The sequence below is a fragment of the Filicampus tigris genome, chromosome 20 (genome assembly GCF_054856515.1).
Source record: "Filicampus tigris isolate MCC_2025a chromosome 20, RoL_Ftig_1.0, whole genome shotgun sequence".
In the NCBI taxonomy this organism is placed as follows: Eukaryota; Metazoa; Chordata; class Actinopteri; order Syngnathiformes; family Syngnathidae; genus Filicampus; species Filicampus tigris.
Window position 1 is genome coordinate 6,111,611 of NC_141236.1, and position 26,155 is coordinate 6,137,765.

A 26,155-nucleotide genomic window follows, 5' to 3' on the forward strand; every position below is an offset into this window, starting at 1 on the left:
CTTGCAAGAAATACACTAACAAGCCAACGCTTGGTGGTTTCCAGTCTTTATTACAGTTCTTCTCAGGGCATCGAATCTTGCGCAATTGGATTTTGTTCTCTAAGACAACCAGAACAGTGCAGTTGCGATCGATTCAGCGCCTTCAGAATGAAGTGACCAGGATGAATGAGAATATTCACAGGCTTACAAAAGTAGAAGATATTCCCCACAACAAGTTCAATATCAAGTGTTCTTGATTGACGCCTAACGACACCGTACAAACATAAAATTGTCTTTGAAACACAGACAGTTTTTAATAGACTTGTAATTGTGACATCACAGTAGGGATAGGCCGATTATTGGCCGGGCCGATTATCGGCGCCGATATTCATTGTTTTGACGAATATTGGCATCAACCTTTTTTTAAGATCGGTTAGCCGATAATAAATCAATTTCAAACTGTGTTGAAATCAAAAACACGATATTTGAAAGTTTAACTTTTCTGTCATTTTGAAATTTTGGAGGACTTCGTTTACTGTGGAAAACTATATGGAGCTATTTTTTATTGATCTTTTTAAGACATGCTGACAACCCTGGGTGCTCGCTGAATTTTTTGAATTTGATGATGTATATTGTCAAAAATGTGTAGTAATAAAAAAATAAAAAAATCTCCATTATGAATATACTTAAAGGCATTTCAACAAAGTTGAGTTATTTTTTTATTTTTTTTATTTTGATGCCAATATTTTCTTTTTTACTGAAAATGAATATCGGCTCCAAATATCGGTTATCGGCCTTCTCGGCTACTAATAATCGGTATCGGCCCTGAAAAAAACCATATCGGTCTATCTCTACATAACAGTCGATGCCTTGCCACTTACAGTAGCTCAACCCAATTAATCAATCAACGAACTAACTACGAAGACTAGCATGCTTGTCATAGAATTACTCCCTCATCTCGCTGGGTGATGAAACGCCCTGTCCACCGTTTGCAGCATCCTCAGTTCTATGTTAGGATCCAGTGACCTTATTAAAAATGAATGGTGATCCGATCAAATATTCATCAAGCGCACAAGGAGCGCTGGTTTGGGTTAGAGTTGACTTAGTTGGCGGCTGCCAAAAGCCTGCAACGAGACGCGTTTCAGTAGTAGTGGTAAACCAGTCACGTCGGGGACAAAAGGAAGATAAATGAGTGCCGATATCTCACTCGTCTTTCATAATCTGCAAATACGACGGCGTTATTGAAGCCGCGCGTTAATTGTGCCGCATTTTATCCTGAAAGTCCTAATTAAAAACGAAACAATGTTCCTCGGCGGGAAAAGCAGCGCATGGAAAGATCACAATGATCTTTGTGTCGAATCGCCGTGTTTGCTTTTGACTCGTTGGAAAGGCCGAATCTCCACTGGAGCCGGAGCCGCAATTTAATTAAGGCAGACAGCGGTGAACGTCGCAATTCTTTGACCTTGCTTCTCTGGCTTCAAAGTGAAGTGCAAGACAAGACAAGCAAAGCGGAGGGAGAGGTGAGCCGCTTGCTAGTCCGCAAGGATAATCACTGTTTATTTCATTTTTACAGTCACAGGAAAGCGCAAAACCACCAGTCAAGAAAATAGTGCCCAAATATAATTGACGTCGAATTTCAAGTAGAGCGTGTGTGCTACAGTATGTCAAAACAAAACAGAAGGAGGACTGTTTATTCTTTGACTGCCGGCTTTCTTTCCCTGCTTCGCCATTGTGTATCCTGCGCCTTTCACTGCCTCTCGTTTTATTGTGCTGCTGCAATGTTCCCTCGCCTCTGCAAATCCCCGGGATGCCTCTCATACGGGGGGATTTGGAGTCAGCTATTTTGAATTGGTTCCATTTAGATAGGCAAAATATTTTGATCACACACAGCACGGAAAGTACCGCAAGGGAATCTCAGCGAGCTTTCACTTTGCCCAATAAGCCATCGCTTTAAATTTGTACAAAAGTTTGGAGAGTGCATTTCCGTGCAGCGTTTCCGAGTTCTGCATAAGGCATTCGGCGATGATGCGCACTTATTGGCTGAGTAAATGCATTTCATGCCTAAGTTATTAAGCGGGTCGAAAAATTCAACACGCCCCTTGATGAATCCAGTGTTTTGTCACATACAATAGAAAAAAATCAAAATGTTGAATGTAAACGGATAAAATGTGTCATATTGAGTCTGCTGTGTAAAGCCGACTCTAAGTACAGTAACACCGCCTTTCCGAATTTTTTTTACTCCCCTGTTTTATCTTTGTATTCTTCCACAGGCACCATATTTCTGGCCTTCTAATTGCTGGGAGCCCGAAAACACAGACTATGGTAAAAATACTTTCATTATATACTGTATGTTTAACTCATTCACTGCCAGACATTTTCAGACCCTCTTTTACCTTAACGTTTGGCAAAAATTGAAAAAAAAAAAAAAAAAAATAGAAATAAATTCCTGGGATGGTTGGACTGTGAAAAGACAAGTATATCCGTCAATGGCACTTAATGTGACATGTGGCAATTTGTCCCAAAATTGAATGAAATTCTCGAGTTATGCTAAAACAAATCCGAACCAGACAACATGGCACACACTTAACTGCACGGTGTCATGCTGAATCAACACGTCAACGGGATCAGCCCGTCGTCATTCCACTTGGTGTCTTTCAACCTGATGGATGAAGTGTGAGAGGCCTGCTGTTTTTTGTTTTTTTTCCCGCACTCGACCCGATAATCCCAAAGCAACAGTGAAGAGAAACTGATTAGAAGAAGACGAAGATTTAGATGGTCGACTGGATGGATGTGTGTACTGTAAAAATGCAAGCTCATTCATTGTTGTGATGCTCCCCGTGTACCCCGCAGCCATCTATCTGTGCAAGCGGACCATGCAGAATAAAACGAGGCTGGAGCTGGCAGATTATGAGGCGGTAGGTGCCAAAGAGCTCCTTGAATTTATTATTTATTGATCCGTTTGTCCAGCTTGGGCTAAAATACCCCCTCAAAGGTCACGCTCAAGCGGATGTGACCGTGACAAACTGTAGCTGAATTACATCACAGAGGAGTCCAACTTTTAAATGGTCATGTGGGGGTTACATGAGCAGCCAAACATGAGAATTGTTTTCAAAAACTTTTTTTTAACTACAGTATTCATTTAAATGTGATGCTGGAAACTTTTCTGGTGATTTGATGAATATGCAAGTGATTGGCTTTTCCCCCAATTTGAAAACTCCATACAAGGCTTTTCAACAGTTTGAATTGTTTGAAAATTTTAGAAATACTGACTGTTGGTTGCACTGCTCTTACATTTACTGTACAGTATTAGTGGGACATGCTTGACAGGCATGAAACTGAAATTTTGACAGCCATTTTTCACAATAGCCTAAATATAGGCCGGTCAACTTTCAATGTAATCGTGTTTAACCATCATCAAATCTATAGGCAAGCACAATTTTAAAAGATGTGAAATTATTTTTTTTCATTTTGAAGTAGTGACGCACGACCACGCTGAGCAAGTATGCTGCTTTGAATGTGACTGCTCACGTTCTTCACTTAAAAGCCCTTGTTGAGGCTCCTCCTTTCACCAAAATCAAACACATTCAGAATTATGTAATCAATTGTCGCTGTGTTAAGTTCTCACGAGAAACTGTACATTCAAGTATTGTGTGTCTTCACGCATGGTGGCAGGTAAGCTTTCCACGGTCCTAACTAATTGTTATGGATCACTAATCCTCATATAAACAAGACTATTAGTTGTTTTTTTTTTTTTTGTCTTTGAGCTAACAATACCAATTCTATTCGACAGGAGAACCTCGCGAGGCTCCAGAGAGCCTTTGCCAGGAAGTGGGAGTTCATCTACATGCAGGCTGAGGCCCAGGTCAAGTAAGTGGGATCTGTAACTACGGCAACAAGGCGAAATAAAACAAAAGGCAATGACATCAGAGCATGATTATAAAGCTACAGTGCCACTCGTTAGATTATATTACAAGTATGCACTTTGGATAAAAGTGAAATCGTTTTTGGGATGCTAAATAGCTCCCTCCTTCTTTGTTGCACAAAACGTTTGTGTCGCTTCAATCTGAACTTGAAAGACAAGAAAATGTACGACTGCAACTGTCCAGTAGTGTAAATAGAAACTGCGTTAAAGCGGAGTGTTACCTGGTAAATTGGCAAATCCCCCATATTACCTGTCGGTATCAGTACACATACCTCGGAGACTTCACAACCTTCAAGTGGTGATTCATGCTCCTCATCCAGCGCTGATAGCAGGACGGCTTGGGGTTGTATTTCTCACCCCGACCGATCTCCTCCGCAGGATTGACAGGAAAAAAGATAAAACCGAGAGGAAGATCCTCGACAGCCAGGAGAGAGCCTTCTGGGATGTCCACCGGCCCGTGGTAAGCCTCTACCTGCACACGGGGGATTGATACTGCCGCACACCTTATCTCACATCTCTTTCTTTGAGCACCCTTTGAGAAAGTTCGAGTGTTGACCACTAAGGTTCCATGTTGGTGTTTCCCACAGCCTGGATGTGTGAACACCACCGAGATGGACATCAGGAAATGCAGACGGATGAAGAATCCTCATAGGGTTAAGAAGGTACTCCATTAAAATCGGCTTTGTATATATTTTATATGCTTTGCATATTTATGTACACGTGCCTTTTCAAAGCCTATTTGTAAACAATGAATATTCTTTATTGTGATGAAGTTTTCTAAAGTTGGCGAACAAACACATCACCAAACACAAACTGGAACAGTAGTGCGGAAGTGCAGATTTACTTGTTTGTTGTTTTAATTTCACACTTGATGAGTCAGCATTTTTTTTTTTTTTTTTTAAATAAAAGCACTTGAAGGGATATTTTCCCCACGTCCCCTTTTGCAAAGTATTTCTTCCACAGTTGATACCGTTTTTATGATGGCCACAGTTTGACCTTGCGACTAATGTTTTTCATTCTAGCAGAAAAAAAAATGAACGCGTTTTAGGTGGTGTATGCTGTTTGGAGATGAAAATGTTTTTAACAAACTTTTAAGCACTGAATTGTTTTGATTAGTAGCCTATGTAAAAAAAAAAAAATTCTTGTCTGCTCTCACACATTCCCACCAATTTTCAAGGATGTGATTACAGTGTTGAACACATTCTTATTTCTGTGTTTTTAAACTTTTCCCAGGTATCCCTGTGATATTGTAATCATTTGTTGCCCACATCTAAAATGATTATTTTATTTATTTATTTTTATATATATTATACTTCACTGCTACAGTCTTGGCAGTACAAGTGAAATCTGTCTCTCCCTTTCCCTACATGCTCTTCATCATCCTCCAATGGGGCCAGTCAGTGTACGGTTTGGCAGAGGAGGGCACGCAGTCACGAAGTCCGATCCATACTCCCTCTCACCACTCCAGGAAGGGAACTAAGGAGGATGTGGAGAAAGAGGTAACAGTACAGCTGGTGAACAAACAATGGCATCATCACACATTTAGAAACTGTTCTAAATAACTGAAGTCATTTATGCATTCTTGCCATTTATTTCCCACTTCCAGATCTTATTCCTGAATGCCCAACTCGATCGGCACTGTATGAAAATGTCCAAAGTTGCTGAAAGGTAAAAAAAAAAAAAAAAGCACAAAAATGTGAAGTGCCTGATGTGATTTTTTTTGGATGCAAGTGGGCTCCAAACATGCCATTCACAAAGTTTTCCTGGAGAATAAAACCTCAAGTGGCTGGCAACCAGTCCAGGGTGTACACCTCCTCTCATCCAAATTCAGCTGGGATACACTCCATCTCACTTGAAACCCTAATGAGGACAAGTGCTATTGAATATGGATGCAGGGGAGTTTGGGCAGAAATGCACAATACTTCCCACAAACAAACTAAAATAATGAAATACTCATGGAAATATTGCCTACTTGCATTTGTCTGTGACACTCGAGCTCCCATATCGGCCCTGCGAGCTCTCCCGCTTCTGTCCCCTCCCTCAAGTCAGTGGGCATAGTCATTACCTTCTAGCGGAGCAGCAAAGCTGCCATTACTGGCGGCCAAGTGGTCCACTGCTGCCACTGCGCCCCCTTGACCGTTTAACCTGCTGACATGGCTCATTGGCCTGAGTTAATTGGTGCTTCACAGAGCACGTTTGGACCGCTAACCCATGAAACAACTTGCCATAGAACATCAATCGTGAACAGTAACGACAAGCATCATACTGTATACTGTATTGATTTTTAACCCCCCATGTCTATTTGCAACTCCAAACATACTCCAGCAACTAGCAAACATACAATGAATCATTAAGGAAATCCGTATTATTTTAACATGTTACATTTGTATTTTTATATTTCTTACAGCTTATTTTACTTTTTTCTGGAGAAAAAAAAATCATTGAATGTTTGTACTTTTTACCAAAATATTTTGTTTTTGTTTTTTTGTAACAGCCACCGATAACCAAAAATGGTCAGAAATGATTAACACGCAGACCGACTAATAAGCTCACCAACTACAAGACAAATTTCTAGTGTAAAATGTTTGATGATTGGGAAATAAAATAACCAGAATAAAATAGACACTTTAATTAACTGTCGAAAAATGTCTCTCTTAAAAGTCTCTCTCAATATAAGATACTGTAATGTTATGCACAGTTCAAACATTGACAGTTTGATTAAATATATGAAATGGGGTAAAAAAAAAAAATACAAATAAATAAAATAAAGTTTAAAGTGTAATACACATTAAAGCTGAATACAAATTTGACATAATACATGAGTGAAAACAAACATTTATAAACGATTACATTCAAATGCATTGTACTAAAAAGTTAATATAACTGAACTGTACTTCCGTGATTGGTCGTTACCTGAGCAGTGAGCAGTTGTGATGTGATTTCAGTCGACAAAATGGCCGCCCCCATAGATGGCTAAAAACGAGTGGATTAACTCTTATTCCACAAACGCAATATTTATCAGAATGCCTTGTTTCCAACTAGTGGGCTTGAATATAACATATTCTTGAAAAAAATATGTTTGGGTTAACTTCCCCTGTAACAAATATACTGAGCTGGATTTAAAAAGGAGCCACTGTACCTAATTTTTTCGAAACTATGACATGCTAGTGTTTTGTGTCTCCTGTCTTGTGTGATGTCTGTGTCAGTCTGATAAGCTATACTGAGCAGTACTTGGAGTACGATCCCTTGGTGACACCGCAGGATCCGTCGAACCCATGGACCAGTGATGACCAATCCTATTGGGACCTGGAGGCCAGGTACACTCATTATTTTCGCCATCAGTTCCAGTACTCCAAAAACTTTTGGTGGGAGGTTTTGCTGGAGAAATTTGAAAAAAGAGACTTTCAAGAAAATGTATTCAAACATCCATCCGTTATCCAAACCGCTTATCCCCACATGTTAAAATTAGCTATTTTTATTTAAGCTTTTTCTTTTTTTAGCTTTTATTTTTTAGCTTTTTCTGTTGTGTGTCGGTACTTAAATTTTTTTTTAAAAGATAATAAGTAATACTTTTTTAATCTTCATAGTGTGATTATTTTATATCAGTTTGCATGCGAATTTAGACATTGTTGTCAAAATTCCAATCTTACGTCTTATTTTTCTCGTTATATTATATTTATTTCATTTTGTGTGTTATTTTTGTGACTTCTGCTCAGGTGTACATGGGCCTATGCGATTTTTTTTCAGACAATTGGTTTTGGTTTGATTTATTTATAGACAGCCTCTGCAGTGCACGTGCACTCACAAAATACACATTCGTCTTCATTTTCTTGTCACCGAGCTGGCTTAAAGCGGACGTATTCTTTAAATAAATAATCAAGCGGCTTTTTGCAGTGAATGAGTGTCAGCGAGACGCAATAAAAGGAGCTCGGTGCAGTAGATTTAACAGCTACATAAAGCTCCGTGCGGCATATTTACAGGTAATTACTTTGAGTAATGGACTCTTTTCTGGAGCACAAAAGGAATTTCAGAGGTCACTCTGATTAATCAATCGAAATCAAATCGCAGAGCGCCACTTATGTGGTACAGACAATAAAGGACAATGTCAAAGTATTGATGTCTACTGAATGGGTAGCTGTATGATGGAAATGAACTGAACCAAATAAAATTTGAACAGACTGCATGGAAGTATGTCAAAGGTTGACCCTGAAAATAAAAAAAAAATGTTGTTTTTTTTCTTCATGTTCAAATAAACATTTATTCAGAATAATGGTTTGTAATATTAATAATGGCCCCATCCCCACTTTCATAAGAACCATACGAGCTTTCATTAGCTAGCTAGCCATGCTACATCTCGAAAAAGCATCTTCTCTTCGGATAATCTGTTAGTGTGGCCGCTTTAGAGTGTCTCGTTGTCTCAAGTCACGCAGTGGGATATTTTTCAGCCATTGGAGGCTTTGGCGAATATATTTTTCCCAACAAAAACATGCAGTTATGTAGATGCACAAGATAGATGAAGTAGCACCATTTTTCCAGGTCATAGTAGTGGTATTTGATTGACAGGTGGGTAGGGTGTGGCTTCGGAGCATACAGTGGACACGCCCATAGCGTTTGAGAGCGGCGAGAATGACCTGTATTTTTTTTTTTTCATGTTTTGATTATTTAGCACCTATACTCATTGTAGGTTCAGTAAGATGTACACTGATGGGTTACGTAAGTTAAACTTACGTATAAAGCGACCTTTGGAGTTATAAAAATTTTTAAAAACGTTAAAAAACAATATGCAACTGTTCACTCTGTCATTGCCAACCCAAAGCAAGGAGCCTAGTCAGCAGAGAGTGAAGAAGTGGGGTTTCTCCCTGGAAGAGGCTCTGAAAGACCCAGCGGGACGCGATCTCTTCCTCAAGTTCCTGGAGTCCGAGTTTAGCTCTGAAAACCTGCGGTGAGCACACGGCGCGTCGCTGCTTGTTTTGCCGAATGGAAAAAAACAAAAAACATGTATGATTTCTAACTGTTTTTTCCATGTCAGAACAAGTGACGGGTCCCTCATTGAAGTGGAAATTATTTATCTCTCTATTATGCATTGTCAAAATCCTTTACAATTATTATTAGTCGTGATGACATGACTTATTTTCCTACCACTTATTTTCACTACCACTTGAGAACTTGAATATAAACAAATAGTGGAAAAATCAATCCGGAAAGATCACCTACGAGGACATATCAGCTGTATCGCTTGTGGCGTTTGATCACCAACACTGAGCAGTGTTTCACCGATTGAATGTTGTGTAGCTTCTGGTTGGCCGTGCAGGACCTGAAGAGAATCCCACAGCAGGAAGTAGCACAGAGAGCGCAGGAAATCTGGGCCGAGTTCCTGGCCGAAGGGGCTCCCAGTTCCATCAATCTGGACTCCCACAGCTATGAGCGTACGAGCCACAACCTCAAAGATCCTGGACGCTACAGCTATGAGGACGCACAGGTGTGTGGGGGGGGGGGGGGGAGTCAAGACCATTGGAATGCAACGCTAACAATGACTGCAGTTAGCATATTTCTTCATACAGTATAGTAGCACGTCGTGTTTATTTCCAAATAATGCTCGGCATCCAATAGTAGTAATACGGAAAGCTGTCATTTGATATCCTACTTGTGCACTAGTTTGTCCGTGTACAAGGCCGGTAACGTATTTATTAGGTGGAGGCTTTTCTATGTACAAATTATCCAATGATACTTGGCAGTCAATTGTAGGGCTCATTTCGCCCAAAAAAAATGGCTTTCGCACCTACTGCTGTATTCTATTGTGCTTCTATCCACTATGTATCAAAATGAGAAAACTGGAATAGATGACTAGTGGAATTCATTTTGGTCATCTACACCCATCTGTGTGCTGTGTGTTCAGGATCACATCTACAAGCTGATGAAGAGTGACAGCTACACTCGCTTCCTGCGCTCCAACATCTACCAGGACCTGCTGAACTCAAGAAAGAAGGTTTGTTTAGCAGAACATAACACAAGACAAAAAGACAAACGGCCCTATTTTGGTAGATTGCTGCCCGTACGCTCGGCGTGACACGGGCGTGACTTCATTTTTGTGCAAGTCAAGTCTAGCGTGTTTGAAGTCGTGTTGCCCCTGTCTGGGTGTTCCGGCGCGCTGAGTTGCCTTGCCCCTGACTCATCTGACAATTTGGTAACAGAAAGTAGTCTGTGATTGGCGTAAAAAGGGGTGCATCGTAATTTTCGTGCAGAGGTCTAGTTCAGCATGTTTGTGAATTTGGTAGAAACGCTACGACTCACTGGGCGTTCCTAACGCGCCCCACCTCCCCCCACCCCGCCGGCGCATCTGCAAATTAGGTTACTAGGTACAACTGTGCATGTTCTGTCCTGTAACATTTGAGCTGTAGCTGTGATCTCCTCCCATATTAATCATTCTCTTCTTACAGCTGGAAACAGAGCAGGGCCGACGGACCTCGCTGGAGAAGTTCACACGCAGTGTGGTAGGTTTCAACTCAACATTTACAACAGTGACAATGTGAAACAAACAAATAACTGTCAAGAGAGATATTTGTACAGTATACTGTAGCACACTAGTACAGTAGCACGCATACCTTTGTTGATCATATTTTTGTATTGCTCTCATTAGATCACACATGCATGGCGATCTTGTAATGTTGTTTTAGGAGTTAACTACCAGGATCAATTGGTCTTTTATTGCACTGAAACGTACACACGCAAACATTTACAGTACTTTAACAGCTCCTGTTATTTCTCTGAGGAAAAAGCCTCTTTTTTTCCAGTAGTTTGAGAAATGATGCGCTTTGCATTGAACAATACGAGTTGTTGTTGTTGTTGTATGTAAGGCATAATTAGCCCTGGTTGGCGCATTGATATAAAGCCAGTTATCCATGGGGGGGGGGATACATGCCAACACTGTAATCAAACAGTTCATTGTACTTGAACTTCCTGCCCTCTGCTCTCGGAAGAAATATTCTTTATGAATTGTGTCTTATTAGGGCAAGTCGTTGACTGGCAAACGTCTGACGGGCCTCATGCAGTCATCCTGACGAGGTCTGGACTCTGAGCTGCATGCATGGTACCCAAAGGACCCTGGCGTGCGCGTCTGGGGTGTTGTGCGGGAGGCCATGAGGGCGCCTGACTGCTGGACCGGACCGCCACCGCGCTTCATAACTCTCCCCAGATGAGTTGACGAAGGCCGACAGCATGCAATAAATCATCCGAATGGACTCTGGGACAGAAGAATGACAGCGCGGGGGACACACACACAAAAAAAGTACAAAAGTGGTACTTGTTCAAGACACCTGGTTGATTTCTTTCCCCACTCACGTTTCTACGTTAGCGAGCTACCGAAGCTATCCATTTACTTTGATTGATGTAAAGAAAATGAACCTTGGCTGACAACGTAATGAGCTTAATGCTGGGGTTAGACTTTCTATGGAGACTGTAATTGACAGGGAAAATATTCATGATGACTTCCCACTCTGAGTGGATCTGCTGGAACATTGCACAAACAGTGAAGGTGAAGTGGGGAAAAATACCAATTGAACTCTGTATGCTGATCACTTTACAAAACACAAGCTGTAATGCTTAAAATGACGCATACATTGATATTTTCCAATGTATTCCAATCTTCCAAACATTCCACTTCATACAGCCACAGCTTCAAATATAGTGGGCGACTCTCCAACCATTCTTATGTAAAGAAGAGTATAATAATAAAAGGGGAATGCACAAGACAATGATTTGGCCTATTTTTATGGACAGTAGCAAACGTGTGTGTGGGGGTGTGTGCGCGCGTGCGTGCGTGTGTGTGTTTAAATACACAGTATGCACAGATTTAATCTTTAGCCTTTATCCAAGTAATAGGATAATACAATATATATTTTAGCTGACCAAGGCAAGTCATGTTAAAACTGCTAAATGTTCAATTTTTAATTCTAAAATGAAAATAGAATACATCACGAGACACAAATCAAAATACGGCTCATATATTGGTTTTAGGTTCCTGGAAGTTGTCACCGAAAGCATTTCTCCTAATGACCAGGAGATGGCGACAGCGTATAGCGCCTGAAGACGATATCGTGAACTGTATTGTAACCTGGAAAAAAGGGTGGTTTCCTCTGTTAAAATAATAATAATGAGGATGATGATAATAATAATAAAAGAAAAGTAATAACAAAACTTGAATGAAACTAACTAATGAAAATCAAAAATAGCTTATGATTGAACAGCTTCATTTTTAAATGATAATAATAAACTCATGAAACAGACCTGGACAAACATGGTAGTACTCCGAGAAAAGATTGAAAATAATTTGACCATATGGACATGTTCAACCAATGTCTCGTCGAAAGAACATCACAGGTGTCTTCCAACTTGTAGCATTTTCGGTCATAAATACGACACTACAACCATGGGGAAGACACAACATTCTCGCCTGGACGATTTTTACTCTTAAGTTATTCTTTTTTTTTTTTTTAAATAAAAATGCCAAGCACTCAGACCTTTTCTGTTTTGTGTGCAAAAGGCTTGGTGACAACAATGATGAATTACTTTTTTTGTTGTTGGTACCCATTCTGGAATACATTATCTTGAGATTTGTGCTTCACTGTGTTAAACCCCATGGCCGTTATGCACTTTAAATGCATGTTCCCCTTAAAGGGAATGGTTCAGTAAGATCAGTCAAGATCAGGAGTGTTCTGAATACATTGTTGAGATTTTTTAAAAATGTTCGTATATGAATAAGCTTAAATTTTAGGTGTCTCACTTTGCTCTAAGAAGCTATGCTGTCGATGGAGGATGTGAGATGGACCACCTTCTCACTTCAGGATTTCCTCAATTGTTTGTTTCATTTAAAATAAAATATTAACAGTTCCCAGCAATGGATCCACTAACATCAATGGACATCCAAACAGTACATGAGATTTTTTTTTTTTTTTATTTGTGGCCACATTATTAACATAGCCACATGTAATTGGTGCACAGAATACTAATTTGTAAATTAGATTCACATGACCAACTTTGACATCTGGGTTAGCAAATGCCGCACATCTTCGCTGGAGACCTCCGTGTCTGGTGCCCTGAAAGACAAGTGTCTTTGAATAGTCTGTTCTCATCTTTCTTCTGCAATGGCAGCTTCTCCACAATGTTTTTGTTATCTTATTACCAGCCTAAAAGAAAATGCAATCTTGTATGTCACCATAGTCTTTAACCTCCCTCATTTTTGTCCAGGCCTGTCTCATGAGTTAATTTCTTAAAGGGAAACCTGCTGAACCACAATCCAAAAGCAATGTCTGACTTTCAATGGTTAATTTTAATTAATTTGTCGTGTATCTATTATTATTATTATTATTATTGTTATTATTATTATTATTATTATTATTATATGTTTTTGTTCACAATCGTGTGCTCGACCATGGTGCTAAAATTAGTAGTATATCCCACAATCCCATGCGGCGGGGCGTGCTTCGCCTTTGCGAATGCAGCTAGTGGGTGTAAACAACATTTGCTAGGGAGTGTAAATATTTTGATAGTTTACGCGACTATAAGTTTTAAGTGAATTTGAACAAGTTGTGGTGATGGAGAAGTACACTTAGACTTCAGACAGGCGGGCGAGTGTGCGGGAAATTGCGTGTGATTGGAGATTTGGATCCTTAGAAACGTCAACAGGAAGACTGGATTACTGACAAGAGGTATGATATCAATATTGTCAAATATGTATGTACAATACACAAGTCTGTGTACAATAGCCAAACGGCAGTGGTCATCTGAATTCAGGCAAATTAACTAAACGTGTTCTCATCGAGCTACTACATTCAAGATGATCTCAGGGCAGGGCATTCTTCAACCACTTCTACAAGTAAGAGGCAAACGTTTTTACTTCAAGATCATACAGTGAAAGGCAGACATGCTAACCAAAATTAGCACCGGTGTTACGGTAAATAAACCTTTAAACAGCACGCAGGGAGCAGTCAAGGGTTGTTGTATAATTATCTTCTTCTGTGATAACTATTAACGAGGACACGGGAAAGGAGAGCACATCTGCGTTTAAATGTGAAGCTATCTTCAGAATGCTAACGATTGCGATGTGCGTGCCTTGTAACCATGGCAACAGCTCGCGGTGAGCAAGAGACGGACAGACTTTTTTTCGTCGATCGCTTTTCTTTTGGGTGGGCGTCAAAATACTGGTTTGTCATGATTTTCAGAAGGCTAACGAAACCTTTTCGTCGCTAACAGAAGCAGATTCGGTCTGGGAGGAGTTTACTAACTTTTGGTCATTGAATATTGGGTTTGGAAGCAGATACTAAAAATGTAAAAACGTCCGAATTCGTTTTTCAAAACGCGACGGGAAGTTTAAAAAAGGACTTGTTTTGTCAATATCAAAAAGATCACGCCAATGTTTGAGATTTTATGGACATTGTACCATTTCACGCTTCATCGTGAGCGATTTGTTTTGATATTTTAAGAGATTTATGTGGGCACAGGTTGAGATGTGCACGTGAAATTTGGTGGCGATTGGTCGTTGTTTATTCTCGTTAACCTTTTTCATGCACACACTGGTAAATTTGGTTTGGAGGTGGTGGTTTTGGGGGTAGAGGTGGGTTGGATGAGCGGTGGTGTCCCCATGACACGCAATACTTTGGGGGTGCCCTCGGAAAGTCTTCCCATTTTTCTCCCCAATAGTATTAATAGATATTATTACATTTGATTTCATCATGTTTCGTTGTGTGTTGCAGGCGAAGGCTGGACCTGTCGCACCAGTAGAGACACAACCGACGAAACGAGAGGCTTCTCAACCTTTCAGCAGAGTTGCCATTATCGACAAAGCATCTTGAAACTAAAACACGAACTGTTTGTGACTGACGCAGACAAGAAGACACGTGTGTTTTATTCAAGCACTTTCTTCACGATCACTAATAAAGAAACGTAACAATTAACTACACTGCCTCTTTGTCATGTTCTTCAATTTCAAAACAAGTTGACTTTGCAAACTCTCTCCCGATGGATGACGTCATGAAGTTAGTGGAAGTAAACACTGGTGGGGTTGGGGGTTATTTGTTAGGTTTGAGTGTCTTCACACAGTCCACGTGTAATGTTAGGGATGCAAACCCTCTCCCCAATTACATTTTCTTTTTTCATGTAACTGAAGATAAGCTGCTCGGGTAATGCCTGGATACATCAACTGTTGACCATAATCCTATAAATAAACAACAAAAATTCGATTTTTCCACGTCAATATGGCCGAGTGGTATAAGAAGTGGCTTGGTGTTCCGGAAACCCGGGTTCGAGCCTCACTCTTTGCTCCATTTACAAATCAAATGGAGAGCAAAGCAAGAATCGAACCCGGTCCTCCCGAAGATCGAGTTATAACACTAACCATTCGACCATATGAGATCTTCTGAGTCGGTTTGGTTGTTTATATATGTACATTAATAAACACATTTTGTCATCACTGTGACATCATATCAGATATATATTACTATATAAGAGAGGCGAGTGCTGCAACGTAGCGGTGGTCAAGTGGTAATCTACACTACTTTACACGCAGGTAACCCTGGTTCGAACCCTGGCAGGTGTCAATGACATTATTTCCATTATTTCTCTCCAGTTTTTTCCAATGTAACTCAACTTCCTTACTAGCGTCGACAACTTACCTTTCTGTGTAAAATAAAAGTTTTTATTTTTTTTTTCCCCTCTGGAAGTGACGTCATCACCGGAAACCTATTTAAGCCGCGGCAAAAGACACAAACCATTCTTTCTCAGCTTGCTGACAGTCTACCGTCGTCCTTGTCCACTTGCTGGTCCGCACACATCTCCACAAGACCATCGACAACTTTGATAAGGTGAGTGCACTGCTTAATCTTTAATAGTCTCTGAAAACTCACTGCTTTTGCTCACTTTGAACTTACAGAATCACTTTTGGCGTGCTCACTCCTTGCTAACATGGCAAGCTAAAGTGTTTGCTCTAGCGTTGGTAATGAACGCTTTCTACGACTTTAAATTGCACCAAAACGCGTTTTGGGGATGTACATTCTGATAAATGGATGAACGCAATCTAAATATTTAGTCATGGTTAAGTTGATGTTTATTCAGCAGTAATGCTGCTACTTTGTGTGACGATGACTAACGAAGCGTTTGCTCAACCCTTTTCCAGTATCTGGACCAAAGTGCCGTTTTGTCGAAGGTAAGTAAACAACACTTCACAATTAAACTGAATAAATCAAGGATATTTTCATGCATGCGTGTTAACTGTCTTATTTCTGTCCACAGACTTGCATCTTAAACAGGACGGCCTGTTTTTTTTTGGGGGGGGGGGGGGTCGGGGGCATGGCGTCGTGAGACTTTTGTATAGCTTTATTCCTCATATTAAAAATGTAACCAAGATTGGTTTTTATCACCTTAAGAATATCGCCAGAGTCCGCCCGTTTCTCTCTCAGGCTAACACGGAAGTGCTGATGCATGCCTTTATTTCCTGTCGTTTAGATTACTGTAATGCCCTGCTCTCTGGCCTCCCGAAAAAGAGCATTTCACCACTGCAACTACTGCAGAATTCAGCCGCTCGGGTGCTGACGAGAACCAGAGGGCGGGAGCACATTACGCCAGTTTTGAAATTGCTGCATTGGCTCCCTGTGTGTTTCAGGATCGATTTTAAAGTACTTTTATTAGTTTATAAATGTGTTAATGGTCTTGGGCCATCTTATTTATCTGATTTGCTTTTATCATACCAGCCCTCGCGGATCCTGAGGTCCTCTGGCGCCGGCCTTTTATTTATTCCAAGGGTGAGGACCAAAATGCATGGCGAGGCTGCATTCAGCCATTTTGGTCCTCACCTTTGGAATAGCCTGCCAGAGGATGTCAGGTCTGCAGAGACTGTTGATGTTTTTAAGAGGAAGCTCAAGACACACCTTTTTAGTTTGGCTTTCAACAACTTTTAAATAATTTATCTTTTCTTTTGATTGAAGATAATTCTATGTTTTGCTTTGAATGTTTTAAAGCACTTTGAGTTGCATTTTTATGTATGAAAAGTGCTATATAAATAAAATGTGATTGATTGATTGATAGCTACCAAAATGCCAGGTTGCTAAGCCACTAGCTTGTTGGACTGAGTATTTTAAAATCTAATGCTTACGTTCCTTGTCTTTCAGGCCACCGTGCTGTTGAAGAGGGGTCCAGCTCTGCTCTCCTCATTGGTAAAATATACACTCTTTTATACATGTACGTACACATTTTTGACTAATTATTTCATCTTGTGCTGACCAAGGGGCCTCCTGTGATCATCTCAATCAGCAAAGGTGTGTCAAATCAAGGTCCAGTTAGTGAAAACCCAGCCACAGTTTGACTTGCGCCACAGGTGCTTCCACTCAAGCAGCTTCTGGGGAGCTCGTTTACCTGCCGGTTGAGTGGAAGCACCTGCGGCTACAGCTGGACTGTGGCAGGGGTTTTACTTTCTGGACCAGGATTTGACAGCTGTGTCAGGTGGGAACATGAACTCAATGGCAACTTTAATGTTTGCTGCAGTATCACTCCAGGAAGAAGCACCAGCCAGGATTCTGGATGAAACCGAAGGAGGGGCAGGAGACCTGATGTGACTTTCCAGCAGTGTCCCATCCAAACTTCTGCTTTTTGTTTGTCCTCCAGTCATGCCAGAACTTCATTGAGAGCTGTGAAACAAGATGGCGGAGTATCAAGTGAGGTTTTTTTTTTTTTTTTTTCTCTGCAGTTTTGCCAAACTAATCAGTCCTGACTTCTCTTCAAGGTTGGGACGTGTTGGAAAAGACAAACTTAAAGTACTTGACTTGACTTTTTTTTTTTTTTTTTTTTTCTCTAGGTGGCGCAATGATCAACTTGCTGACCGGTTAAACGGGCTACAAGAAACAGCATGTTGAAAGCAGGAGTGCTGTCAGGGGCTCTTCCACCTGCTGGGCAAAGAAATTCTCTAAAAGTGGAAGGTCCTCAAAGCTGCCTACATTTTCAATATTAAGACTTGCAAATAAACATACTAAAAATAGCAGCTTGTCTCGTCCATTGTTTATGGTATTTGAAACTTTGTCCGTTTGGGAGAAGTCTCTGCACCAGTCCAGAGTTTCAGGCGCTCAACCAGCTGCTGCAGTGCAAGGTTCCAGTCTACAGTGAATAAAAATATTTTGAAGTCAATAAGAGTGATCATTAAAGACGAAACACCATTGATATGTTGCTTGATGCCATAAGCTTTTCAGTTAACGTTTGACTCTCCTTTGTTTTTAGGTCCACATGCTGGCCAACTGTCAACTTTCCCACGACAAGGTTGTCTTTACATGTCATCCAACTTGAATGGTGCACATCATGAAGCTTGCCATGGCGTTCATCAATGAGGAGCTCCTGCAGAAGCGTACGAAAACGTAACAGCATTTGAGGTTAGTAATAGAATCGTCTACTCACATGTTCCTTGTCCTGCAGATGGCGCCACTGGAGTGCTACAAGCTGCAACATGACTCAAAGTGCGTCTGCCTGAGGAGAAGTCATCTGCTGGTAAGAAAAGGGACATTTCATTTCAGCTAGCATGTTCCAGTTGTCTTGACAAAGTTGAATGATTTGTTCTTGTGTCCAGTGTGGAGCATGTTCGAGTACCTGCTCACAGCTCGAGACCAGCGACAAGCAGCGCAACACTTTTGCCTTTCTTGTTCCTTGCTCGTCCACGAGGTGCTGAAGCCAAACTTGGAGGCAGCCTGAGAAGAAATGGAGACATTTACACTTTGAAGGTAAGCCCTAAAAAAAATGTTCACTGCACAATCCTCATGCCAACTTTTCTGACCCAATACTTATGTTTTTTGTCCCCTTTCTAGGCAGCAAGGAACAAGATCATCTTCCATCATAACGCACCTGTGAAGACTTGAGTCCTGATCGCTGGTAGGTTTCCAGCCCCAAACATCTTCTGCACCAGACGTTGACTTAACTTTTGACTCACAGATGGTTTTTCTTGTCTTAGGTCCACACTTGCCGAAGTTCTTCTCGCTGGCCGACCACTTCGCAACCAGCAGACTCATCAGACTTGCAACTTTGTCTTCTCGCTGGCCGACCACTTCAGCACTTGGCAACGAGCAGACTGTCATCCGACTTGCAACTTTGTCATCTTCTTGCTGGCCGAGCACGCAGCAACCAGCAGACTGTCATCCAACTTGTAACTTGTTTGTTTGCGATTGTCTACTCTGCAAAAGAAATAAAGCTTGATTACAAATAACACTTATGCTCTTAACTTCATTCTTACACACACAATACAAAAAACTTGCTTAAAGCAAAGTAACCCAAAAAAAAAAAACCTAAAACATTTTTTCAAATTTTTTTTCCCGTTTTTTTTTCAAATTTTTTTTTTTCAAAATTTTTTTTTCCCCAGTTTTTTTTTTTTTTCAAAAGTGGGTGCGGCAAGGCTGGAATGAGGCCTTCTGATTCGCTGATGGGTCTGGAAGTGGGTGGAGCAATGCGGATAAAAGGCAGTGATTGGTTGAAGAGTGGGTGGGACTATGCAAATTAGAAGCGCTGCGATTGGTGGAGCTGGAAGTGGGCGTGGTTATGCAAATTTGAAGCGCTGTGATTGGTCGGATTTGCAAAAGTGGGCGTGGCTATGCAAATTACTGCAATCTGATTGGCTATGCAAATTCGAGCCGCACCGTGATTGGTGGGTTCAAAATTGGGCGGAGTTAGGGGCGGTCCTAGCAGCAGATAGGTTTTGGGAAGGCACTTTTGAGTCTTCAGGTCAAAGTTGCACTTCAGTCACTACATGAGACACAAGTCTTTTACTATTCCCCTCAATCTCACACGACCCAAAGCTCGATGAATTTCAAGATTGCTCAAGTTTTGAGTCGTGAGGAGACAAACAGGAGTAGTAATGTGACACTTGTGTCCACAGTAGTCGAGACTGACGTGCAACTCTCACCTCAAGACTTCAAGCGGCCTTTGGAATAGTTTTCCACTGCAGCAACCGACACGCATGAAAGGCTTCAAATGAGGGCAGATTTACCAATAAAACACAAAGACTGCAATTCAACTTGAACTATTTATTGGACAGAGAAGCTAACATGACAATTTGAAAGCATTTCACCAGTCAATGTTTGTGTGAGCTAACTCAAGTTGCACACACAGACATCCACGATGAAAGCAGCTTAAGTGTTGCCTGCTTGACGCGCTCATGTGTGATGTCACTTACTTCAAATGACGTGCACACACTTTGGCGATGGCACCAAAGGGGGACGTGAGCGCACTGGGGCAAAAACTAAGTGCACAGCACAACACCATCATCACACACTGCTGGACATGTTTTTAAATGACACTGATGTGAACCAAATTTGTCAAAAATAGATAGACTTTTTTTTTTAACATGACATTATTTTTTAACTCACTTGGCCCACATCATTGTCATTCAAAAATATGCCCAGAAGTGTCTGAAGATGGTGTGGCAGTGCATGAAACAGAAGTTGAAGTTCAGTGCGCTCACGTCCACCTTGTGGTGCGATGTGACATCACACATGAGGTCGTCAAGCACACGACTTTGCTCAATACTCACAGCGGTCCAAATGCAGCTTGGCCTTCCCTTCCGCGTGTCCCACAAGTCCGTCGGCCACACCTTTGAGGCCCAAACCTCCTCCATCCATCTGGTCAGGCAGAAAATAAAGGCAGTAAGTAACACTCTTCTGTACATAAAAATTCTAAATAGTCTATTTCAAGATTCAAGTCATCTTATGAGTAAAATAAGGTGGTATGGTTTGACTTAACATTTGCAAATGTGCCCACACACGTCATGCATCTGTGTGAGCAATCAGTTGGTGCAAGCATTTCTCTCCACACCTGACATCCAATGAGCTACTCATGCTCCTTTCAATCAACTGGTCAAGCAGGGCCTCAAAGTCCTCCAACTTGAAATACTCCGCTCATGTGTTAAAATAGTGTAGTTTAATATTGTTCAATCACATACAATTTTTATTTAAAACTCCTCCAACAGGCAGCAATCTTGTAAAATCTTGTAAAAATGCCACTTTACAACATTACATTAAGTATATTAATTTACATTTCCAAAATACACAACTTCTATCAAAAGTATACAACTTTTTAAGATGACGATGTAAGATTACACATTTTTGTCTGTTCTTTTTCGCTGTGGCCCAAATAATCCTTTGTATTTGAATGTGAAATGATTAATTGTGGAAATGGCAGATCAAATTGTCCATTATTACAATTTTGGACTCTAATTAGGGCTGTCAAAATTAAAGCCTTCATTCTGGAGATTCATTTAAATTTCATAAAAAAATGAACTCAGTTTTATTTAATTCCCGTGGCAGCTGACCTCTGCTCAGCTTGCAGCCATACTAATGAGGAGAGTCACTGGTACAAAGACAGACAAAGATGGACTTCTACGTAGTTTTATTTTGAATAGTTGCTCATTGGAGAAATCCAAAATATGTCTTTGGCGTAGCGTTCAACAGTTGTATTCTACACAGTACAACTTTAATTATGTAGCGCATTTCATAATGGCCGCAGCTGTCACAAAGCACTTCACATTACAATAACAAAACAGCAATAATATAACAAGTGAACGCAATAAATTAACACACAAATTACTATATGCAGTAGACACTGGAAAACTGCAGGAAACGGTCAGTCTCACGTCGGATCAAAAGTCAAAGACTAGAAATGTGTCTTCAAACGGTTTTTAAAAATGGACAGAGAGGGGGCTTGCCTGACATTGAATGGAAGGTCATTCCAAAGCCAAGGAAGAAGAAAAAGAAAAGGCTCCATCCCCGCATACTCAAAGAATCATATTCAAGGATCAAAGAAAGCTATTTGAGCAGTCTCTGAATCGAAATATACTCTATTTTTTAATTCCAAGATTGAGCAAAAGTAAATATCTGTTACAAGCTTTATATAAAATTATAGTTGAAAAAATGTGATTACGATTTGTATTAAATTTTGCATTAATTACTTCAAATAAATTAATCGCTTGACAGCACTAACTCAAAATGTTTTTTCCAGGATGAATTTAGATACATCATGACATTCTTAATCATTTTAAGGCGTTTTTATTTATTTTAAGATTTTCCATTTATTTATTTATTATAGAATTTACATTTCTGTAATGCTTTATCTATTTAATGATTTATTCACTGCAATTGCCAGCATAAAAAAAGCGACACAACATTTTGGTCAGCAACATATTCAAGACGCCTCTCAGTGAAGCTGCACCTGTGCACCGCATACTCAAAGGTTTGGCTAAGTTGTTGATGTTGGGGTGGAGGCTTTTTCTGTCTGGCAATGTCACACCACACTACATTTATTGACATCATACAATTGGACAGCTCTGTCTTTAAAAACTGCCTCTACAATCAATCTTTAGGGGTGCTCACCAGAGTGGTGGCCAACCATAACAACCTTGGTAACTTGCTACTTGCTTTTTTTATTTATTTATTTATTTTTTTTTAACAAAGAGGGGTTAGAAAAGTCACAACATTTTTTCAAAAAAGATACTAAGTTACCAACACTGAGCAGCCCTAGCTGTAGTCACAAAGCTCCAGGTTGTCAAGGTAAGAAAAAACATTCTCTTAGGCACCTGACAACTTTTGAATTTAAGAAAAAATAAGGATTGCGTTAATACAGAGAAATCACATTCATTAATTTTAAACATTAAAGTATTGTAAATTAGTGTAAAATGTACATAAAAATAAACTGTATATTTTAATGTACTTCAATATTTTTTTCTAATAGGTCTAACAGAAAATATTTAAACTAAAAGTATATTTATATATTAACAATATTGGGTGTCATTAGACCAGGGGTCACCAATGTGGTGCCCGCGGGCCTCAGGTAGCCCCCAAGGACCAGGTGAGTAGCCCATGGACCTGTTCCAAAAGTTGCTCACCAGTGATGGGACATTGTGATTATCCAGATGTTGTAGAAGTGGCAGGTATTTACAGAAGTAATGTTGCATATTGATATTTATGTTTCATAATTATTGTGAGAAATAATTAACATGCTCAGTGTATTCACATACTGTAAATGAAAATTCTAATCGGTACCCAAGAAGTAGCTCTCAGTTTCAGAAAGGTTGGTGACCCCTGCATTAGACTGTGCCGGTGTCCCTAATGTTTTGACCCTCTCGAACCACTAGAGGCATAATGCTACAACATAAGAAAATGGAAGGAACGAGCAGCATGCAGTACCTTTGAAGAATATGTTGATGGTGAGATGTGCAGGTAGACGACCAGCAGCAGGTGAACATGGGGAGAGATTTGACTCAAAATTAGTCACACAATTGCATCCGCGATGTTCTCGTGTTTTTCAGATCCACAAATTGGTGATTTTCACATGTGTTTTTTTTTAATGTTGTGTGTGCATTTATCATGACTGCGTGTGAATTGCGCCTTTGTGGCTCAGCGGACACCCGTATTTATTTTTGACACAAACGTCATGCCGTTTACAAGATATTCCCACACTGGAGACTGACATTTCAATCGCGCAAACAGCAAAGGCGCTCCAACTGTGTCCGTCTGTCGGACTGCGCGCACAAGGCGGAATAAGCCCATGTGACCCGCGTCATGGTAAATCGGTCCTCTCGGAATATCCCAGTCTGGGTGTGTACTCGGTCACGTTAACGGCCGTCGAACTTAACTAGCAGCGATCGCTGGTTCAAACGGATCATAACGGGAACGTCACATTGAACATTGACAACGTTCGGGCTTGGCCGAGACGCGAGGTGCGGTCGAATACAGTCGAGCACTTCACACCCGAACAGAAATAAGTGCATCAATGCATTAAAACGTTAATAACTACAAAATCAAAACAATGACATAGGCCTATATCATGCTTCGATCCATAAAGTAATTGGCCAGTTTCGTCAGCCACCTTTTTGCAAAACAAAGTTCTTATTGCAGTAAAATATTTTCCAAACACATCACGAGTCACTGTCAATCTTTATATACGAAACTACAGTATGCCAACTGAGACGTCTATACATCAGCAAATATGGTCTTGCTGTACCACACCAAAAAAGGGTGCAACCAGATCCTGTGCCGGTGTGACCAACTGAAAAAGTGCAAAAGCCCTGCAGTAGGAAAAAAAATGTTGCGAAAATAGAGAGCCTTTGAGGAGAGGGGTGGGGGCGACAAACTATTCAATAAATGAGGAAAATGCAACTTTATTTATTTATTTTATCTGACCTCTAAAATAGGCAGCGGTACGGGAGTGTGTACAATGCTGAACCCGAGCGGGGTGGGATAAAAGTCGCTTTCACCGGGACGGGTTGGGACAGGATTTTTTACTCATTCTAAGTGTTTTTTATACTGTGGTCTGGGACTTTTTTTCCTGTGGCAGTCGGATGGTACGCGAGTAAAATCCACTCCGGTGTCCTCTACCCCAGACACAGCAGTTGTCAACATTCACATGTGTTTTAAAGGCCATCCCTCTTCAGTCCGCTAGAGGATAGTGTCTGTCTCCAACAAGCCATGTATCATTTGTTCATTATGTTTTTTTTTGTTTGTTTTTTGAACAAAACGGGTCGTAAAAAAATTAAGAAAACTTGTTTTGTCAATATTCGTTCAAAAAAACAAAATGAAACAAAACTGACAACAAATCATTTTCTAATTTTGCTACAGAATTGAAAAATGGGGGAAAAAAAACAGAACAAGCGATTTGGATGTTTTATGTACAAGTAAGGCGTTCTTCTGCTGCCAATTCGACGCCGCTGTCGCAGCAGACAAAGAGAAGGCGAAGAAGAAGAACGTCTTCAAGTCAAGGCAAAACAAGCTTGGGGTAAACAAATTATGGTCGTATTTAGTTTGCCGAGTTATGTCAAATAAACACATAAAAGATCAACTTTCAATCAATCAATTTCCGAGTTTTAAACAAAAAACAGAATATAGCGCATCCCCGTTAAATGGAAACACACAGTTAGACTGCCTTTAGCGGAATGAGTAGGGATTGCCTTTCCACACATGTAAATACCTGAGACCTGTGTGTGTGCGTGAACATCTTGAAACTGCGTGCCTGCTGATCCACAAACGCACATTCGACATTTTACATGCAGAATTGAATATTTACACGATAAGTCATGATAAATGCACACAGAAAAAACGTGAAAATCAAAAATATATTTATAAATCTGAAATGCACATCTTGGTGCAACTAAATCATTCAATTCAAAAACATAAATATTTAGTTATTCAAGTGAAAAACATTTGTTAAAATCACAAATATTCGTGGATCTGAAAAACACGTGAAAATCACGGATGCATTTGTGTGAATCATTTTGAGACAAATCTCTCCCCATATGTGAAGCCATCACTCTTCCATTGTGGACATAAACCTTGGTGAGGAAAACACCAAACAACATCCAAGTCAAAGGCTTTCCTTGATTGACTTTTGATTGACAGCTGAGTTCGACTTGTGGGCGTGCTAGTTGACGAGCCACCTTTGTTGACATTATTTTACGATAGCTAACGAGCTTCCAATGACGTAGCAAGTAACAACAAACAAACTAGAAGGGCTCAGTGTCGTAATTAGGCTCCTAAATAGTGTACATATATACATTTGTTTATAAATGGCAAATAGACAGTTTAAAAATGTTTAAATTACTCACTGAAAACACAGCTGCCAGTCACTGGAAAACCTGGTCATGGAGCCGGATGTGTACAGTTCATCTTTTTCTGCCACTTCTTCTTCTTCGTGTTTATATTGGCGGGTTACATCTTGGTGCATATCGCCACCGACTGGACAGGAGATCGCAAAGGCATTTGTTATCCAATCAATGTGATCCTATGATGTTATCTTTTTTATTTATTTATTTTTTTTAATTAATGAAAAGCAATTGTACAAACATCTTGGCAGGTAACATATGCGGATGCATCCTATGATGTTATCTATCTACCGTAGGTCAAAGAATGTGTACTGTACGGTATGAGAAGGCTCAATTCAAATGGAAAGAAAAGCGTGTTTGACAAATTGTGCAACGACTCTTCAAACAACAACAACAACAACAACAACAACAACACCGTATCGTGTGTATACAATAGTGACCCTGTTAGTAACAACAGAAATATTAAAATATTTTTTATTCGCCTTTTGGTGTTGGAAGATTTTTTATACATAAAGGCACCGCTTTGAGACTTCCACTTGCCTTTTTTTTGTCTGTTTGTTGTTTTTGTAGATGCAGGAACAGGTATACATATATATTTTACTAATATCTTACAAATCTTTTAAAAAGTAACAATTTTATGAATAGAA

The 26,155-nt window shown here is 40.2% G+C and overlaps 1 protein-coding gene and 2 long non-coding RNA genes across 6 annotated transcripts in view; 2 read left to right on the forward strand and 1 right to left on the reverse strand.

The window, feature by feature from the left end:
* rgs6 (regulator of G protein signaling 6) overlaps window positions 1-11,655 on the forward strand; it is a 53,554-nt gene extending 41,899 nt beyond the window's left edge. For all 3 annotated transcript variants that reach the window (XM_086019516.1, XM_086019517.1, XM_086019518.1), the window contains 13 exons: window positions 2,250-2,301; window positions 2,830-2,894; window positions 3,770-3,846; window positions 4,280-4,361; window positions 4,489-4,563; window positions 5,299-5,400; window positions 5,508-5,569; window positions 7,108-7,218; window positions 8,718-8,843; window positions 9,194-9,380; window positions 9,798-9,887; window positions 10,339-10,392; window positions 10,909-11,655. In XM_086019516.1, the coding sequence (XP_085875642.1) occupies window positions 2,250-2,301; window positions 2,830-2,894; window positions 3,770-3,846; window positions 4,280-4,361; window positions 4,489-4,563; window positions 5,299-5,400; window positions 5,508-5,569; window positions 7,108-7,218; window positions 8,718-8,843; window positions 9,194-9,380; window positions 9,798-9,887; window positions 10,339-10,392; window positions 10,909-10,959 (1,134 nt within the window). In that variant the 3' untranslated portion in view covers window positions 10,960-11,655. The remainder of the gene's footprint in view (window positions 1-2,249; window positions 2,302-2,829; window positions 2,895-3,769; window positions 3,847-4,279; window positions 4,362-4,488; window positions 4,564-5,298; window positions 5,401-5,507; window positions 5,570-7,107; window positions 7,219-8,717; window positions 8,844-9,193; window positions 9,381-9,797; window positions 9,888-10,338; window positions 10,393-10,908) is intronic.
* Window positions 11,656-15,612: 3,957 nt separating this feature from the next.
* Window positions 15,613-19,058, forward strand: LOC147128012 (uncharacterized). The gene is made up of 9 exons (XR_015084022.1): window positions 15,613-15,756; window positions 16,068-16,097; window positions 17,059-17,103; window positions 17,432-17,601; window positions 17,742-18,281; window positions 18,350-18,421; window positions 18,501-18,651; window positions 18,736-18,799; window positions 18,879-19,058. It is a non-coding gene; the product is annotated as an uncharacterized LOC147128012 (long non-coding RNA).
* LOC147128013 (uncharacterized) lies at window positions 17,716-25,566 on the reverse strand. 2 transcript variants are annotated; one of them, XR_015084024.1, is made up of 7 exons: window positions 25,512-25,566; window positions 23,098-25,238; window positions 20,451-20,538; window positions 18,773-19,098; window positions 18,521-18,618; window positions 18,332-18,415; window positions 17,716-18,271 (listed from the first exon to the last, which is right to left on the reverse strand). It is a non-coding gene; the product is annotated as an uncharacterized LOC147128013 (long non-coding RNA). The 2 variants fall into 2 exon arrangements; XR_015084023.1 differs by having other exon boundaries at window positions 18,332-18,418.
* Between the last annotated feature and the right edge of the window lie 589 nt (window positions 25,567-26,155).